Source organism: Pocillopora damicornis, chromosome 6 (assembly GCF_964200805.1).
Source record: "Pocillopora damicornis chromosome 6, jaPocDami1.2, whole genome shotgun sequence".
Taxonomy (NCBI): domain Eukaryota; kingdom Metazoa; phylum Cnidaria; class Anthozoa; order Scleractinia; family Pocilloporidae; genus Pocillopora; species Pocillopora damicornis.
Window position 1 is genome coordinate 10,378,997 of NC_142675.1, and position 18,504 is coordinate 10,397,500.

The 18,504-nt window shown below is 37.5% G+C and overlaps 2 protein-coding genes and 1 long non-coding RNA gene across 4 annotated transcripts in view; 1 reads left to right on the forward strand and 2 right to left on the reverse strand.

Moving 5' to 3' along the window:
* The first annotated feature begins 2,193 nt into the window (after positions 1–2,193).
* LOC149043886 (uncharacterized) lies at positions 2,194–3,344 on the forward strand. The gene is made up of 3 exons (XM_089209151.1): positions 2,194–2,418; positions 2,692–2,779; positions 3,074–3,344. Exons 1-3 carry the CDS (start codon positions 2,319–2,321, stop codon positions 3,234–3,236), a joined length of 351 nt encoding a protein of 116 aa, XP_089065277.1. The 5' UTR covers positions 2,194–2,318; the 3' UTR covers positions 3,237–3,344.
* Positions 3,345–5,163: 1,819 nt separating this feature from the next.
* On the reverse strand, positions 5,164–5,743 carry LOC149043887 (uncharacterized). Its single transcript, XR_016187570.1, has 3 exons — positions 5,656–5,743; positions 5,408–5,504; positions 5,164–5,283 (listed from the first exon to the last, which is right to left on the reverse strand). It is a non-coding gene; the product is annotated as an uncharacterized LOC149043887 (long non-coding RNA).
* Positions 5,744–9,395: 3,652 nt separating this feature from the next.
* LOC113687128 (scavenger receptor cysteine-rich type 1 protein M130) overlaps positions 9,396–18,504 on the reverse strand; it is a 26,232-nt gene continuing 17,123 nt past the window's right edge. Inside the window, exons 9-23 of one of the 2 annotated variants that reach the window (XM_089208958.1) lie at positions 17,836–18,144; positions 17,352–17,657; positions 16,782–17,090; positions 15,607–15,744; positions 15,192–15,207; positions 14,433–14,472; positions 13,771–13,987; positions 13,525–13,635; positions 12,771–12,961; positions 11,847–11,969; positions 11,672–11,742; positions 11,492–11,532; positions 11,057–11,153; positions 10,717–10,816; positions 9,396–10,636 (exon numbers count right to left, since the gene is read on the reverse strand). In XM_089208958.1, the coding sequence (XP_089065084.1) occupies positions 10,723–10,816; positions 11,057–11,153; positions 11,492–11,532; positions 11,672–11,742; positions 11,847–11,969; positions 12,771–12,961; positions 13,525–13,635; positions 13,771–13,987; positions 14,433–14,472; positions 15,192–15,207; positions 15,607–15,744; positions 16,782–17,090; positions 17,352–17,657; positions 17,836–18,144 (2,063 nt within the window). In that variant the 3' untranslated portion in view covers positions 9,396–10,636; positions 10,717–10,722. Of the gene's footprint in view, positions 10,637–10,716; positions 10,817–11,056; positions 11,154–11,491; positions 11,533–11,671; positions 11,743–11,846; positions 11,970–12,770; positions 12,962–13,524; positions 13,636–13,770; positions 13,988–14,432; positions 14,473–15,191; positions 15,208–15,606; positions 15,745–16,781; positions 17,091–17,351; positions 17,658–17,835; positions 18,145–18,504 lie in introns of those variants that run through there. The other variant, XR_016187483.1, reaches the window with a different exon arrangement.

Below are 18,504 nucleotides of genomic sequence, written 5' to 3' on the forward strand. Positions count from 1 at the left end.
GGTATAGTGTTGAGTTAGAGTTAGCTTCTCGACTAAGGTGTTAACCAATGTAAATTGTGAAACTCTGGTTTGGTCAAAGATTTGATAATTAATCTGTGATCGCAAAACACATCACGTACCCGTACAACACTTTTGTCACACCTTGCAAATACTTTCCGCATTTTGAGACTACGCGTTCAGCTTGAACTAGGACAAGTTATTTACGATTTGAATTAAGCAAGCTTTTTACCCAAATTGTAGAAAAACTACGGTGAATATATGAACATTTTGAACAGCGGATAAATATATAAATGAATATCGATCATAGCATATTGAAAACAATGCCTTAAAAAAAGTCAGGCTTGTACGGGAGTTGAATCCATGACCTCATGCAATGTTTTTTATCTATATCATATATCTCTTCAAATCACATTCACAGTCGTTTATTCATCACTCAAGGGTTTATGACGAACCAGCCATGACAACGATAACCATTGTGTCCATGTTAATTACGATGCTCTAGGCTGGTAAGCTCATCCAAGGTGCTTTGTTTTTATTTTAAGTCAGATCGTTTTGCCTTGGTTTCTTCTTTGTTTTTTGTTTGTTTCCTTTTGTTTTTGTTTTGATTACTTATCCCTCAGCCCCCTTTCCGCCTAAGCACTATTTTTTCATACATAAAAGTAAAACTTTAAGCAACTTATATGTTTATTTTTATTTATATTAATTGATTAATCAATAAATAATATCCACAACATCGTTTTAATATATTAAATTTCTTATAATATTTTACTTTGTTATCATTTTACGAAGCAGTGATATTAGTGCCCGTTGATGCAAGATTCTGACAAAATTAAATGCGAAGTTTGTCAATTCGCATTTTCCGTTAGACTTCACCCGAAAATAAATCCAGCCGACTACAAGTTATTTTCATTCTGTCCGCTTGTCCGCCGGGGACTAATCATCTCATAATGCTCTAGGTGTATTGTGAACAGTCCACGATCTTCATCGAATTGAATAATTCTGAACAGTTTAAAGCATAAATTAAATAAAGCTGCTTAAGCCGACGAACCTTTCTTGGGTGAGCTCCCGCAGAGATCTCGATAGGTCTGTTCGTTTCGATAGGTTGATTGTTTCTCTACAGAGCTTCCTATCTTTTTTCTCATAACATTTGAAGGACTTTGAGGCCGAGGCTTTCGCTAAACGATGCTTTCCCTAATGAAATATACCGTCAAGAAGAAAATTAACAGTCACCTTCATAATCGAAACATCTCTGGTCTAGTTTATTTCTCACACCCACTAAATCCTAGCTTTTTCCAAAACCATAAGGATGTTTTTTGACGCTGATCGTCCGCTATTTCATCTCCCAATTAGCAGGTTCATTATTTTGTGTACCCCGATGGCAAAATTCGTCTTGAAAACTAATATCACCGTAGCACTAGCTCTAAGTTAATGTTTTAACGGTTGCTTCCGGTCGTGCCCTAAAATTGCTCTTATAACGCTACCGGCAAAAACTTTGGAAAATTAACGACTTAGTGACTTAGTTTTGTCTAATACTTCATAATTTATTAACTAATTCTCTTTATCATCCTTTCCGACGTGTAATAATAGACATCTAACTATCCCCTAATGTCTTGTCCATTTTCCTTCACAGTTTCAGTCAGTTCTCAAGGCCTTTCTATATGTAGAGTGATGTTCAATGGCCAGTGACCAATTGCACTATGCATTAAAGCCTATCCATTTTACAAAGTTAAAATAAATTGATGTTGTTGTTCATAGCAAAACAAAGGCAGCTTTTAAACTGTAGCACGGTGTTTCGTTTGGAATCGGACATTACTTTTTTATAAGGAAAAAAAAGTTATGGCGTTTTATGCTGCCATTAGGAGAAATGTCTCCACTTATTCTACTAGACAGTTTCTTTGGATGCTTTTTAACGTGAACTCTGTCCAAGATCTCTTCTCATTTCTCTCTTGTAAAACTGACGTGTTGCATTCAATAAAATAACAGCAGATGTCTTTATCGTCAACTTTTTGATGACAAGACAAAGGTTGGCTTCGCAACGAGCAATACTGAAAGGCAGGTGTTCCTGTAAATCTTCTAAATTTGCATTTTTATCGTGAACTCAGAGCATCTTGTCTTTTAAAAAAAAATAGCTAATTCGTCTTTAAAAGAATAACAATAATTCATGTGTCGAATCCGCTCCAAAAGCAAAAAACATCTGCATGCCTGGGGGGGTAATTTCGCGTGCCAGTTATAAGTAAGGTCCAGTTTTTTTTTTAAAGTACTCTGACAGTCGGGAAAGCCTCACGAAACAGTTCAACGAGAATTGCCAAACATTTGGAATGGACGTCTCTCATGAGCTCTGTCCGCTTTTTGCCCTCGACAAGGATAACTTCAGTGAAGTCCTCACCGCTTTGAATATTTTCGTGGTATTACTGAACGGTATATTTTTGCTGATAATATTAATATCGAACACACTTGTTGTTTTTGTGATATGTTACAAGCCTTCTCTTCACACTTCGTCAAATATCTTCTTAGCATCTCAAGCAAGCGCCAGTATCGCGGTTTCGCTTCTGGCACAACCGTCATTAATCGTTTTGGAAATCGAAGAGATCCGTGGAAATGCCAGTGGCTATTGCATATCCCAATCGATAACTATTTCAGTGTCTATAATTTGCATTTTTGTTTTTTCCTTCTCTGTTTTGGGAATTGTAGTGGATCAATACTTGGCCTTACAGTATGCAGATTGGCATGCCTCAAAGGTTACACCAAGAAATACCGCGATCATGGTTGTTTTCGCATGGTCAGTGACCACTTTAACTTGTTCTATGCTTGCTGCATTTGGGGATACAAAACTCTTGGTTTTTTTCGTGATATATTTGGCTGTGATTGTCATGTTTTTAACTCTTCCACTTAATGTTAAGAATTATCTAAGAATTCGACAATATCTGATGCAGGTTCAGCAACAACTTGAAACTCCCTCCAATATGCAAATGTATAGGATCAATACGCCAAATGTAGGTCGTCATCAGAAAGTTGCAATCATGGTCTTCTTTATTTTAGTATCTTATCTCATAACGCATTTACCTTTCTTTAGCACATTAGTTACTGCGCATAAAGCTGGATGGTCGATGGCATTGAAAATTGGCTTTACTATGACACTGACAATTGTTTACATCAGCTCTGCATTGAACTCTTTTATTTGCGTTCGGTGGAACGAAGAGATCCGACATGCAGTGTCACATATTCTGGGTGTTTAAAACTTGGTGTTAAACAGACACCGTGGAGGAAAATTTTTATTAATGAATATAACAATAGCTAGATAAAGCATTCTAAACAGCCCACTGTGGTCATATTGCATAGCAATCTTGTATTGCTGAGATACAAACTAAAGCTCTGTCCCCGACCTAGCTCAGTCAGTCATATTTCTGTCGCTCTTTCTTTTCTTTCCTTCTTTTTTTTTACTTTTATCTGGCATCTCACGGGGCCGTGCGGCTTTTTTCTGGCCTTGCAAATGCCAACGCGTACCGTCCTAAAATAAGGATCGTCGTCTACTGTCTTTTTCAATGAAAGCGTGAGCGAGGCGACATAGGCTACTAATGAGGAAAATAGTGGCACCATTTAACTTCGACCAGTGTCTCACGTACGAAATGACTATTGGCCTCATTCGGATACAACAAACCTCTAGATCTTAAGTTGAACCTTATCCTTTCAGAGTAAAAACTGAGAGTGAATCAAATCTAGGCTGTAGACTTGACAGGACTAAAATATTATTTGTATTTTTCCTACACTGTCAGTTAACACTAACACTTTTGTTATATTGTTCATATTGAGATATTCATTACTTTTTAATTAAGCTTTAGACTCTTAAGGGTAAATACTCGGGTAAAAGGTAATGAAATCGATGGGACCTGGTATTTTAATACAAAGAAAGAAAAGATGGTATTCGAATACTTCAATGTAACTTTAAGTATGAACATAGAGAAATAGCATAGTCGGTCTAAAATAAATTTGATGGTCTCAGTGGGGTTTGCCGTGAGTCATAAAGTAGCAAATACAAATTAGCTGTCAAATTGTCAAATTTTAATCGTTATTCGTTAAAAAAGCTAACCGTAAAATTTGTTTTTTATCGCAAGGGAAAAAAAATTAACCGTTAGCAGTAAAATGGCCAAAATTTTCAACCGCAGTCCTAAGAACCATCACCCCATTGAGACCCTCAGATATAGCATATACTTAAGAACATAAATAAATGCAAAACAGTAATTGTTGAAGGAGAATAAACGATGTGCATGACCGTATTATTTAAATAGTATGGATTTTAGGGGCCATCTATTAAGCGGAAGGCACGAAAAGTCTTAAATCTCGAAGGCTTTTTTTCAATCTTCTACTACCCAGCTGCCACAACTTCCACAATAATATCCTGCTCAATTACCAAATCCCTACGTGCTTGTTTTATAATCTTGGAAGTTGATGTCGCGATTTTGCTCTATCCGAGATAGCGGTAAATCTGACAAATATTTGAACAAATGTAAAGCGGCATTAAAATAACTATTAAAACAAAAACAGATTCAAAATACTGCTAAAAAAACATTCGTAATCTAACCCAAACAACAAAGGGAAATATATGTAAATTAGATGTCTATTTACCTTCGATCTATGATCACTCTCCTGTCAACAAGGTAAACCTATCTTCAATCGATTACACCAAAAACACTGTTTCATAAGGAACCCATTAAATCAAAAGATAAATAAATGGAAATAATTAAAAACATAAGTCTAAATCCACAATCAAAATGGAGGAATAGTAAGAAATTGATTCAAGACAAAGCGACCAGTAACACATGGGCTGATACCAACTTTTACTTTTGAAATGTAAATCACTTTGTAGGATAGCTAGTGTTTGTTTGTTTGTTTTATCAGTTAATTTTGCGGTCCGTCCCTCTGGAGAAGGAACGTGCTGTCGAACCAACCAACGCTTTTCTCTTAGACTCAAACCGGATATGCCACCAAGCCGTTTTTTGAAAAATAAATCGATCCGAATTCTCGTAGATCTTGTTATAGTAGAACTGTATGTTGATAAGCCTTTTTCAGAACAAACAGGAGACCAAAATCAACCAAACAAACCCAAGGCACGTAACTTACATTTGCATTTGCTTGTCTCCACCTGGTGTTGATGTTCCATTTCCTTTAAATTATTCCGACATTTCTCATATGTTGAACGTTCATCAAGATTCTCTTGCCAGCAGTCTCGCATGATTTTGTGCCTACAAATTAGGACTAAAGGTTTCATAAGGTGCTGTTGGTGATCTATTGTAAAAGAAAGATTTTTACTATTGAAAGTTTATCGATCATGAATCATGACCACGTGAGTAACTAAAGAAATGTATAATAAGTTAATTAGTAGAATTCAAATTCATAACCAAGTACTAACAAAACATTGTCATTGCGTCGTGGTCTTGGCATTCTGTGGCCCTGTTGAAGTAGTTGTATCACCTTTTGCCCATTAAAAGATGGGCAAGGAAAGCCACCTAAAGGGAGAAGTTAAACACAAAAGTGATCTGATCAGCTTTCTTTACTTCTAATGTAACGATGTTATAGTCTTAAACAAAGCGTTCGACAGTGCACGTTAGGTTAGTAATATAAACAAATATAAAAGAGCTTTTTCAGAACAGTCTTTACCAACAGTGTAGTCGCACTTTTCCTCCCAGGAAATTGGTCATCTCTCTGAGATGGTCTTCTCAGGAAACTTCAAAGGGCTGAAACGATAATGTCTCAAGCCAATACAGGCGAGCAAATTAAGTATGCTGCATTTGTTGTAGCCTGTTTTTCATGATTTGCATCCGAAATTATTGAATTATAGGGTTCGAAACCAATTTTGTTATAAACGCCCATAGATTGGCCATAGATTTAATTTTACTTTGTGTTAACTTAGCTCTGAACATTATTGCCAATGGAAAGCAACAAAAATTCGAAAAATTAACTAGAATATTATATCCTCTGTAAAAATTAGAATATCTAGATTACAAAAGCCTCTCTCTCAAATCGAAATTTTAGGAAGTTTTAAAAGCTCTCCAATTTAAAGGGAAAAAAAAAGCAGTTCTGGTTAAGAAAAAAATTATCTCTTTAGATTAAAGAGTATGCGTATTCCTTTATTTTTTGAGTATTCAGTACTTTATCCGAATTAATTAGGTATAATGGGTAAATACAAAAGAGAAACAATCAGAGCGCGCCTTAAATGCACTGTCTCCGTTTATATTAAATAAGGCTATTCAAGGGATAGCAATCATTGCTAGATAGGTAAGAGAAGAAATAAGTTAGAAATTGTATCTCTCTTTCATATCAGATATTTAAAAATAAGTCTTTCGCCAGGTGGAATCACAACGCACACTGGCATCTTCCCAGTGCCCACAGTTGCTCCCTCTCCATCCTTTGTGTCTACAACGGAATACCGTATTCTTGAGCCACAACGTCCCACGTCATCAAACCACATTACACCCGTCCCATGTCCCATGTCCCATGTCCAAATGCGGCAGAGAATAGTGATCCCTTTGCTCCATCAAAGGCGAGCTGTTTGAGATGGGTTCCAAAAGTCATCACAAATCATACCAAGACTCCATCACGAATAGGGAATAATTCGTGGGCGCGCGTGCATATATATATATATATAGGATTTCTCTTCGAGTGTTTAACTCGATAACTCACGAGTGAGCGCAGCGAGTGAACCCAGAGCATCTCATCATTATAAAAAATTGTTTCAAAGGACTGACTATCGAGAAATCCTCACTTGAAGGGTAACTCAGGTAATGCATAGAAACAGATACAAGGTGCTTCGAATACCTCTTTGTGCCTTTTTTCGCCGGGAAAACTGTCATCCGCCGTAAACGCTTAGATTTTGATCATGTGACCCGTCACACATGTGTACTTTAAGCAAAGTAAATACGGCGCATAGTAGTTCGAGTGAAAGCAGTTCTATTTCGGGGTCTGATTATTCGGAATTTTGAGGCTTCGATGTAAGGTGAACATTATGAAAGGGTTCATGAACCTGTTAGTGAAATCAGGCCCTCGCGATTTGAACCACCGGACGAACCTGAAATAGAGCGCAAAAGTCAGAAGAGGAGCCGCAGCGCGGCCGCCTCAATCAAGAATGGTGAGTGCATTTATGCTTGTAAATAAAGTATCTGAAAATCAGTCGCTTATTAAATGTAGGAGTGATCAAGTAAAGAAAACCAAATGTGTAGACTCTTGAATATCATGGGAGTGCAGTGTTTTTATGCTACACGCACGCACCTTCCGAAGCTAAGGTTTCACTGACTGAAAATATAAACATACACGCTTGTGGAGGTGAATTGGATAGATTATACACACGTTTCCACTCGATTGAATCGGTTTTATGTCTTCCTGTGTTAAATTTGGCCAACGGTTAAAGATTTCTCGGCTTTTACTTAAAAACACGATGTAGCAAAAAATATATAGCATTCGCACATGTAGAATTGAACATCCTCTTAATATTAACTTATTGTTTACTTGTTGTTTTTGCACCTTGTTTAAAGTCTAAATTTATCACGTTTGTGACAGTTACAGAGCTGATAACTGTCCCTTTTGGTGAAATCAGTCATACAACTTGTGTTCTCTATTTCTTCTATTCAAGATCGTGAAAAAAAATTGCTACTTCACTGATTTTTTTAATTACAAGGTTTCAGTATGGAAACTGCCAATTAATGTGGAGGGAGAAAGAAAATATCTTTTGCCAAGAAGTAGATGTGGAAAAAAAAATTAGAGGATGTTATAACAGAAGACGGATGTATTGTCCAGCATCCAGGGTTTGAGGAAACTGGTGAAGGCTGACTTCGTCTGCATTTGTTTTGTTACAAAACGTCACCACACAGCGCCTCTCAAGTTTTCGTTTTCTTTGCTTTACATCCTGTTGTTTTCCGTCCGTGTTGTAAATGTCAACGTGGCTAAAAACAGTACAGTTTTGGATAACTTGACTTTATTTACGCGCCAAAAAGCATCGAGATAAAAATAGTCTCTTCGCGCTAGAGAAATCAGGTGATTGGTCATACAATTATTTTCACTAGCGAAAAACGAAGTATGGACGTTCTGATTGTCTTTATCATTATTTTCACTAGTGAAAAAAACCGTGTCGCTCGCTCGCCGCTCTTCTTAACTGACAAATCGCACATTTCGAAGAGCTTAAGCGCATTATTCTCTAGAAAAATGGCTTCAAATCAGACTAACCGTTTTCAGAGCCTAGATTCATCAGTAGAAGAGTTCATAGACGGCCAGGAAAATGAGAACACCAAGAAAAAGACCAAAGGCGAAGGAGTTTGAGCAGAGCAGAGGTGTCCCAAGCTCACATCTCGGAAAAGACGAAAGATCGATTCTCGGACACATATGTATTTATTCATGAAAGCGTCACGCGTTGTGTTACGCGAGGAACCGTTGACTTAATACGTTATACGGAATGATTTGGGAAATCAAATATGGTCGATTTAAAACGCTAAGTATTCCGAAATGTGAACATTTTACACTCCTTGTGTGTCCATTGCGGTTTCTGATGATTTCTGCAATGAGACGGCTAGGATGTACATAAATGTTTCGCTTTTGAGCTTTTTGCCATGAACGCGACCCCGGCTAGGCGGGTTACCCCACCTTGACACGTTTACATGGCAAATTGTTTTTCTTGGCACCATTTCGCTTTGATGTTCGCTTGCTGTTACAGTTGCCAAACATTTGGAATCGACGTCTCCCATGAGCTCTGTCCGCTTTTCGTCCTCGACTAGGATAACTTCAGTGAAATTCCCACCGTTTTAAATATTTTCGTAGCATTTTTGAACAGTAATTTTTTTCTGATAATATTGATATCGAACACACTTGTTGTTTTTGTGATATGTTACAAGCCTTCTCTTCACACTTCGTCAAATATCCTCTTAGCATCTCAAGCAAGCGCCAGTATCGCGGTTTCGCTTCTTGCACAACCGTCATTAATCGTTTTGGAACTCGAAGAGATCCGTGGAAATGCCAATGGCTATTGCACATCCCAATCGATAACTCTTGCAGTGTCTACAATTTGTATTTTTGTTTTTCCCTTCTCTGTTTTGGGAATTGTAGTGGATCGATACTTGGCCTTACAGTATGCAGATTGGCATGCCTCAAAGGTTACACCAAGAAATACCGCGATCATGGTTGTTTTCGCATGGTCAGTGACCACTTTAACTTGTTCTATTTTTGCTGCATTTGGGGATACAAAACTCTTGGTTTTTTTCGTGATATATTTGGCTGTGATTGTCATGTTTTTAACTCTTCCACTTAATGTTAAGAATTATCTAAGAATCCGATAATATCTGATGCAGGTTCAGCAACAACTTGAAACTCCCTCCAATATGCAAATGCGCCAAATGAAGGTCGTCATCAAAAAATTGCAACCATGGTCTTCTTTATTTTAGTATCTCATAACGCATTTACCTTTCTTTAGCACATTAATTACTGCACATAAAGCTGGATAGTCGATGGTATTGAAAATTGGCTTTTTTTATCGCATTGGAAAAAAATTAACCGTTAGCCGTAAAATGGCCAAAATTTTAAACTGAAGTCCTAAGAACCATCACCCCATTGAGACACTGAAATATAGCATAGACTTAAGAATATAAATAAATGCAAAACAGTAATTATTTAAGGGGAATAAACGATGTGCACGACCGTATTATTTAAATAGTATGGACTCTAGGGGCCATCTGTTGAGCGGAAGGCAAGAAGAGTCTTAAATCTCGAAGGCTTCTTTTCAATCCTCTACTACCCAGCTGCCACAACTTCCACAACAATATCCTGCTCAATTACCAAATGCATACGCGCTTGTTTTTTAATCTTGGAAGTTGACGTTGCACTTTTGCTCTATTCGAGATAGCGGCGAATCTAACAGTGATCAACTCAAACTGACCTTAGCGAAAACTTCCATAATCAGTTATCTCTCTCAAAAGTGGCCTTTACACCGATAAAAGGCCAAAATATCTGAGCAAATGAAAAGTGGCATTATAGTAACATCAAAAACAATATCGGACTTAAATTAGCCCTAAAGTAAAATCAGTAATCTAAACTAAATAACAAAGGAAAATATATGTAAACCTGATGTCTATTTTAAAACTTTGAGTGAGGCTCGCTTTCTATGATCAGCCTTTTCCCTATGAGAAAAACCTATCCAAGCTTTCTACAATCGATTAATCCAAAAAAACACCGTTTCATAAAAAACCATTCAATTAAGGAAAAAATAAATGAATAGAAATAAACAATTATGATAATTTTAAAAAAATATTGAGAAAGAAAACCTCCAAAAAAAAATAGCCTAGATCTACCATCAAAATGGGAGAATAGCAAGACATTGAATTAGGACAAATATCTCAGGCGACTAACTACAAATTAGTTGGTACCAGCTTTTACGTTTGAAATGTGAACGATTTTGTAGGGGCCATTTTTGTTTGTTTTATCTGTTTGTTACATGGTCCGTCCCTCCGAAAAAAGAACGTGTTGTTGTAAGTGTTGCAAGACTAACTAAAGTTTTTCTCCTACATCCATAGCTGGATGTGCTACCGACTCTTTTTTGAGAAATAACTCAATCCAAGTTCTCGTAGAGCTTGTTGTCGCAGAACTGCATGTTGATAAACCTCTGCCAGAAAAAAAAAGAAGGAATTAAAATAAAAGAAACCCAAAGCATTTGAATTACAGTTTCATTTGCTTTTCTTTTACCTGATGTTAATATTCCATTTCCTTCAAGTCTTTCCTAAGATTCTCAAAGGTTGGACGATTATCGGGATTCTCTTGCCAGCAATCTAGCATGATTTTGTACCTACAAATTAGGATTAAAGGTTTTATGAGATTGAAAGGTTCCCGATTTACTTATATTTTAAACATCTTGTTTGCTGTTGATAATCTATTGTAAGGGAGGATTTTATTTTTTGTATTGTGGAAAGTTTATCGATCATGAAGAGCGATAAAATAAATAAATAAATAAACCACGTGGATAACTCTAGGGATTAACAATAATTTAAATAATCGAGAGATCCCAAATTCATAATCAGTTACTTACAAAGCATCATCCATATGTTGTGGCCTTGGCATTCTGTAGCCCACTCCAAGTAGTTCTGTCACGTTTTGATCATCAAAAGATGGATAAGGCGAGCCACCTTAAGTGCAGAAGTTAAACATTAAACTGATTTGATCAGTTTTCTTAACTTCTAATGTGACGATCTTGTAGTTTAAAACGAGGCGTTTACGACTTTGGCCAGTCATGTTTTTGACTTGGATAATGAATGTTAGGTTAGGAATTAAAGAGGAGTCTGTCTGCAACGTTCCTTTTTTTCCATCAGCCTCTCATAACCTCTCTGTCTTCTCTCTTGGTAAACACTTTAAAGGAAAACCTACCAGCGACAGTCTTCAAAGGAAAACTTTTTAATTCAATTTTCTTAATTTTGATCTTAGAGGGATGATTAAGAGCGATTTCTTTTCGAACAAACTCACATACCTATCGTGAATATTTCGTACAACACAATTCCAAAACTCCACCTGAATTAGAGAAAACAAACCAAATAAGAAATTGTTCATGAGTGATGATATGCTGACCCTGTCTTAACGCATACAAACAATATTACATTTATAGCCAGAATCAAGCTTTGAAAAGTTTGTGAAACGGTTTACTACTTACACATCACTTTTCGTGGTATATTGTCCATTCTCGAGTGCTTCAAAAGCCGTCCATTTCGTCTGCTCTCTTTGCTTTGATCCGTAGCAAATTAAAAGAAAATATGTGTGAAAAAATTTCGAAGGGTAAGGTTGTAAAATCATTTTGAGTATTTGTATGAAATTAGATTTCCAGATACCTTTGTTTTACATTGGTAGGCACCTTCCCGGCCAACGTCTCGAGCCATTCCAAAGTTGGTTACCTTACATGTCTCTCCCTCACCAACCATGACATTGCGGGCTGCAAGGTCGCGGTGGATAATCTTTCAAACAGAATGCAAAGAATAACTTATCGTTACTTCACCCTTGAAGTCTATCCTAGAGTTAGGTTCTGCAAATTTGCAACAAAGCGGACTACTTGTTTTTTTTGTTTTTTTTTGTTTTTTGTTTTTTTACTTCGTTTTTTAATTTTTTTTTTTTGAACATGAAACCTATCTTTTTTTCATTAATTGTTCACTCTCTTTTTAACTTTCTCAAGGGGTAAGATCACTTTTCATCGAGATACTCTAACTTCCAATTTATGATATCATAATTCCAGGGTAAATATAACCGGAAGATGTTATACATCACATTCTCGCTACACTTGGAAGCAACAAATCAAGCAATTATGATCCAAATCTCACATTCGTGAATTGAATTATCGCTACGTTAAACTTCACCTCAGTAAACTTAAATATACATCACTATGAACTGTACTTCACACATCATATGAATATGCTGGCAACCCACTTGCATAACTGTGACGTTCAGTCCTACAGTTTTGTTTTGTATCTGTTTTTTTGTGTATGTTTTTTAGGAAACCGCCGTATTAGAGAACCCCACACAGCAATAATTCCCTCTGTTAGGGCGTGAGCACTCATGTTATTGAGCTGTTTTCAGACGACAAAGGCAAAGTCTATTGGAGAAATTTTTGAACGGTTCGACTTATTTCTGAGTTCTTGAAAAGCGATAAAATTACATGCATACTTATTACTGACAGAATAAAGATTAAATGGTTTCTAAGGTAAGAAAAGAATCCGAAATCATTTGTTCCTTTTCGATTTTTTTTTTTTAAAGAAGATTACCTCCTTAGACGACAAATACTCCATGCCATCAGCTATTTGCCAAGAAAACTTCATCAACTGCAGGGTAGTCAAACTTGTCTGTGGCTTAACATGCGGGTCTTTGTTGTAATCATCGTCGATATTTCGGCTCTTCTTTAAGTAACCCAAAAGATCTCCGTTAGGAATATACTCGAATATTACAAGCAAAGGATCTGCAAAAGATTTATAACGAAGCATTTATATAATACAATATATTAGTAAGAAAACAAAAGGACTCTCCTTTAAAATGAATGATGATCATCCGTTCAAATGTATTGGACAATACTAACTAGCTAAGTTAAAGAAATAAAGATTGTTAATAAGATGCCTATACAAAGAAACATAATTGTTACAAGGACTGGACAAAGAAAAAATCAGTCTGCCTCAATACCCTCGGCACCTAGATCAGAATGGAATACCAGCGAGCTCGTAGCCAACGAGGCCCCGTACAAGGTTCATGTTATCATCTTCAGTAGAGATCTATGCCGTGGAGATAACCAATGAAGAGAGCTTTGCGTATCGAAAGAGCAAAAAACGATGGGTAACTTTAAAGCTCCGCCATCATACTAAAATAATGTTAGATGAATCTGCGAAAATGGTGGGGCATGAAATTAAGATGATTTCAAAAGATAAAAGGTATTTTAATATCAAACATTTGAAAACATTATTTCCTTTCGTATGCCATTAGTTGGATCTAAAATTTTTTGTAATGTAACTGCTTCGTGATTCTATTTACCTGATACAGTGACGCATCCCAGCAGTTTGATAACGTGAGGATGAGGTTCGAGTTTTTTCAGAATTTCGAGCTCTGACAGCAAATCGTTTCTTTCCGCGACTGCACCGCCATCTAGATTTTTTATGCAAACGAAAAAGACCTTTATAAAATCAAGCAAACATTTCAGAAATGTGATATGTGTTTAAATCTATGACAAAACATGCGCTAGTCTTGAGAACTAAACTAATTTTGTTCCAAGTAGAATACCTTTTAGCCTTTTTATGGTTACCGTCATTCTTCCGTTTATTCCTGGCAAGTTAGTCGCGGTTCCCCGTGCGACTAGACCGAACGCACCATCTCCAATGCCGTGCTCAATGTTTACATTTTCTCTTTCCACTTCCCATGAGCGGGTTCCCGGATTAAGTCCTGAGTCACGAGCCAAGACATTATCAGCATTTCTGTTTTCGAGTTCAAATGCCTCATTCTGTAATTTAAAAGAAAAGTGTGCCACACTCAGCAAGACCCTGACATCTCCCTCAAACAACTGTGGGATTACGAAGATGTTTTAGGACATAGTTTATGGATAATTTGTTGACTTTATACCGGCATTTGAATAGTCGTAAAGTCATAGATTCGTTTGTGAATTAGCAGCGAGAGGATCTTGCATGAGTAGCTAAAACAACTAATTTTAGCCAGGTACATAATAGACCTGCAGAATTCATTAAAATCTGCTCCAATTTGTTGGTACGATTCATGGCCAACTACCATTGCATGCCTACTCTTATTTGAGTACCTTTCAATAGATCACCCTTCTGCCACTCAGTTAAGATCAGTGCAATTGCTAAAACTTTGAAAAATCGTAGATATCTATTTTACGCGAATACACGCAGAATTCAGCTGACAACATTTTGGCTGATTATTTTACTTACAGTTTGAGGCCAGAATTGTTCCCGATGGACCGCATGCGGTCTAAAAGGAAATCAAACATCGGAGACAGCAGCAGTTAGAAACACTTCACAGATGGGGATCTTTTCTTGAAGCCAGAACTGATTGACAAAAAATCTTATCAATCGTGCTCAGCCGGCAACAAGCCGAAATTTGGATTCTCTTAAAAAAGTGACAATGCCAAGAGTCTAAAACCTACCCTTCCCACCTGCTGGCCTAGACATGAACCCCGCGCCGTTCTCATCGGCCAGGATTTCGTCCTCTTCAAGCGAAACTCTTGCGGGCGGGTGTTTGAAAGCCCTCCCAAGCCCCCCGCATTGGACTCAAAACAACCTTCCCACCATAAAATGTTTACCCACTAGTTGAGCTGTGGCAGGTCACGAACCAGGCTGTTAATCTTGTAAGATAGCAAGCATGTCTTTGCTAATCTAGGCAGGTATACACCTATAAAAAGATATTATTTTATATATTGATGATCTGCTCACTTTAGACCAATGCAAATTTTGGGTGTATTTAGGAGCCAATATCGTGCCTGCAAAAAAGCTCCCTCAAGGCAATCGAACGAGGCTGATAATTATCTTCTGACTGTTGACTACTTCGCAACTTTTGGGTGTATTTAGGAGAAACCTCCAGTGCTATAAGAATGCAAGCTTGCAAAACCCCCCTCAGGGTCATTAAACAGACAGATAATTATGTGTCCGTGCTTCCTATTTACTAGCCAGATATTCAACTTAAGTTCTTACCGATCTCTGTTTTGACCTGAAAATTGCAAGAAAAAATTAGAGAAATAGGTCAGAGAACAGCTGCATCTATCAATTGCTGGTTATAATTTCCTTATTCCATCCATATGCCTGCTATGAATGGACAATTTTTCTTGTACATAATCACCTGAAATCTATGTTCATTGAATTTAAAGGTGTCAACATAAATTCAAAGGAATTACTATGTCAGGAGATCTGAAATTCTACCGAGATGCACGTTTGCCTAGCCCTTCTGGTTTCTTCTTTTTTTCCTATCTCTTCTTCTCTCCTTCGTTTCTTTCTCAACCCCCTTTTTGGTTTCTTTCCTGTAAATTTAATTTAGCTCGGACGAGTAAGCATCCCTTCTGAGAATCTCCAACACTAGGTATGTTCCATTAAAATTAGCACTTTTACTTACGTTTCCAGTATTTCCAAAGATTGGAAATTACCAATCGTACGAGCGCGAAAGCAAGGCCTAGGGCTACACCAACTGAGCCATAAATAGCATCTTTATTAACCTCCTTTGGTTCCGATGGAGCAGGTCTAGGAACAGGAACTAATTAGGAGTAAGTTTGAGATTCATTCCTCTTGAAGCAAAACCCTCATATCATCAGCTCGTTCGTTAAATAATCTAAAAGTCGATCAGTTCATCACAAACAACTAAGTGAGTCCATGGCGCAGAATGGCTTTTCTTTGAAGAACATATACTTACTTAATGGCATAAATTACTTATGTCGCACCAGAGCTCCCATTCGGGTTCTCGATGGTTGTAGTTTGCCCTTACAAATGAAAATTTACTCAAAACTCCATCAAATGAACAAGCAGAGAATAGACATTAGAGTTCCGAGTATTATTTGGTAATCAACCATGTATCTCATTTCCGCCGGACAGCTGCGCTGAATTTCAATTAAATGCCAGCAGTCTTTCCCCGAAACGCCTTTGTGGCCTTTGGAGTTAATGTTATGAGCGGTTTCAACGCAGTTTAAGCCTCTTATCCTCTTTCCAAACCTTAATGAGCAGAAGCGGCTAGTTTTATTTGTTCTCGAACGTCAAACACCATTTCTGTCTTCGCCACTGCTAATTGTCGTAGGCTTTGCTGCGTGACTTGACGAACAAATCACTAGAATAAATCTTTCGTTCTCGCGCTTTTGATACTGAAAGATAGTTCATTGATTGCAAGACAAACTATTTGTTCATCCATTACACCATGTTGAGAGTAATTAACATGTTAAGCGATTCTGCACGGTAAAAAACGAACGCGATAAATACTTTAGGTCGGCCGGCTGTACGCGTTATGTATCAGCCAATTGTTAGCAGAGAACACTTGCAAATGTTTGCTGTTTTGCATACTTTGAAAAGGCATCGACCTACCATTGTTTCTTTTTATCCTGTGCTGGATAATATATTTCAAATTTTACAAGGTAATCCCGTCCCCTTTTTTCTTTCGTTTTTGATTTGTATTCATATAAAAGAAATATCTTCGTTATCGTGTAGGGCAACTGTCTAAATTTTTTTTTACTTTTCGTTATAATGGCCAAATATTATAAGTATATCACTTTTTTGATGTTATTCTTCTTGCATATTATATTTTACCTTTTGGTGTGCAAATCACGCCGGCATCTTGCTTATGCGTGCAGTCCGTCGTTCTCCATCCGTTATGTTTACAATGAGTAATTGCAGTCTCACTTCCAGTACAGTTTACGTTATCCATCCAAATCACGCCTGAACCTTCTCCAAACGCTGCAGAACGGAGAGCCTCTGATGCTGGTTCGAATCCCAGTTGTCGACAAACTACATTGGCTTCTGGCATTTCCCAATGATCATGGCATATTGTTCCCCAGACTCCATCGTAAAATATTTCAACTCGACCTTGATATGAAGTAGCTCCCCCAACTAGCCTGACTGTCACGTGAACGAAATCAAGAGATAAATGATTTAAGTTAGACCTTTTGTGTTCCTGTTCGCCTCATGTTTAACAGATTGCTAGTTTTCTTGCTAAGGCAAAGAAATATTTGTCAAAAACACATTTGCTGAGAAGTATGATGCTGAAAGGGTTTTGTGTGGGGAAGGTGGGGTTGAGTTCGTCTAATACCTAAAGGACTAAAAATCCATCAATTGCATCCTTTTTGCGGGAAATAGGGTTACAAGATGTCTTTTATTTACCTTTGGGAGTTTTGCATATCACACCGGCTAGTTGTCTACTGTGACAGTAATGTCTTTTCCGCCCGTCGTGTCTACAAAAAAACAGTGATGTTTCATTGCCAGCACAGTGCACATTGTTCATCCATACATTCCCATGTTTGTTTAAGGGCTGGCTGTAAGTTGAAAGAGCGTTTGAGTATCCAAGCTCGCCACAAACAACATCACCGTCGTTTTGGTCCCAATGCTGATCACAGATCCAGCCCCATGTTTTGTTGTGGTAAACTTGAACGAGGCCGTCACTGGCTAAAACGCCATTACCCAAACGGACTGTGTGAAAACGCATGAAATCGAATAAATCTTTACGTTATCTACACTGGCTCAGAAACAGCATCTCGCATGTGGCGTCGTCGGTTTTGGTCAATTACCACTTTTCTTTGTTATTTAAAAAATCATATCTATTTTTATCTGACTTCATTTATTTTCTAGTACTTTACTTAACCCTCACCTTTTGGAGTACAAATGACACTGGCATCTTGAGTGTGGTCGCAATCTGACACCCTCCATCCTTTATGTTTACACCTAGATATTGCTTCCTCCTTCCCCGTACAATTGACATTATCCATCCATATGATTCCTGACCCTTGCCCGTAAGCAGCATTACGAAGAGCTAGTAGACCTCCATCGAATCCCAGCTGACGACAGATAACATTAGCTTCTGATAGTTCCCAGAAGTCGTGACAAATCGTTCCCCAGGCCCCATTGAAGAAAATTTCGACACGGCCCTTGTATGTCGCAGTTCCACCGACTAAACGCACTGGTGATGGGATATAAAACGTTCACCATAAATCTCACAGTTACTCGATATGACAGTTAAGAGCGATTGTTACTAACTGTCAAACATTTGGTGGCAACAGCCGAAAAATCATTTTCGCTCATATTTCAAAGTTAAGTAGCTAGGTTTCAATGGGAAATAAATCACAGCATTTTTCATTTGGCTGAATATAAATATATTTTCGAGGAAATCGATCATAACTGAATTCCCCCAGAATGCCGCTTTTGAAGCCCAAAGATTTAGGTGAATCTCGGAGCGCCGCGTCAAAAATTGAAAAAACGATAAAAAGTACTAAATTTAAAAAATAAGATTAAAATATGTGTTGCCAGCAATTTGAGCAAT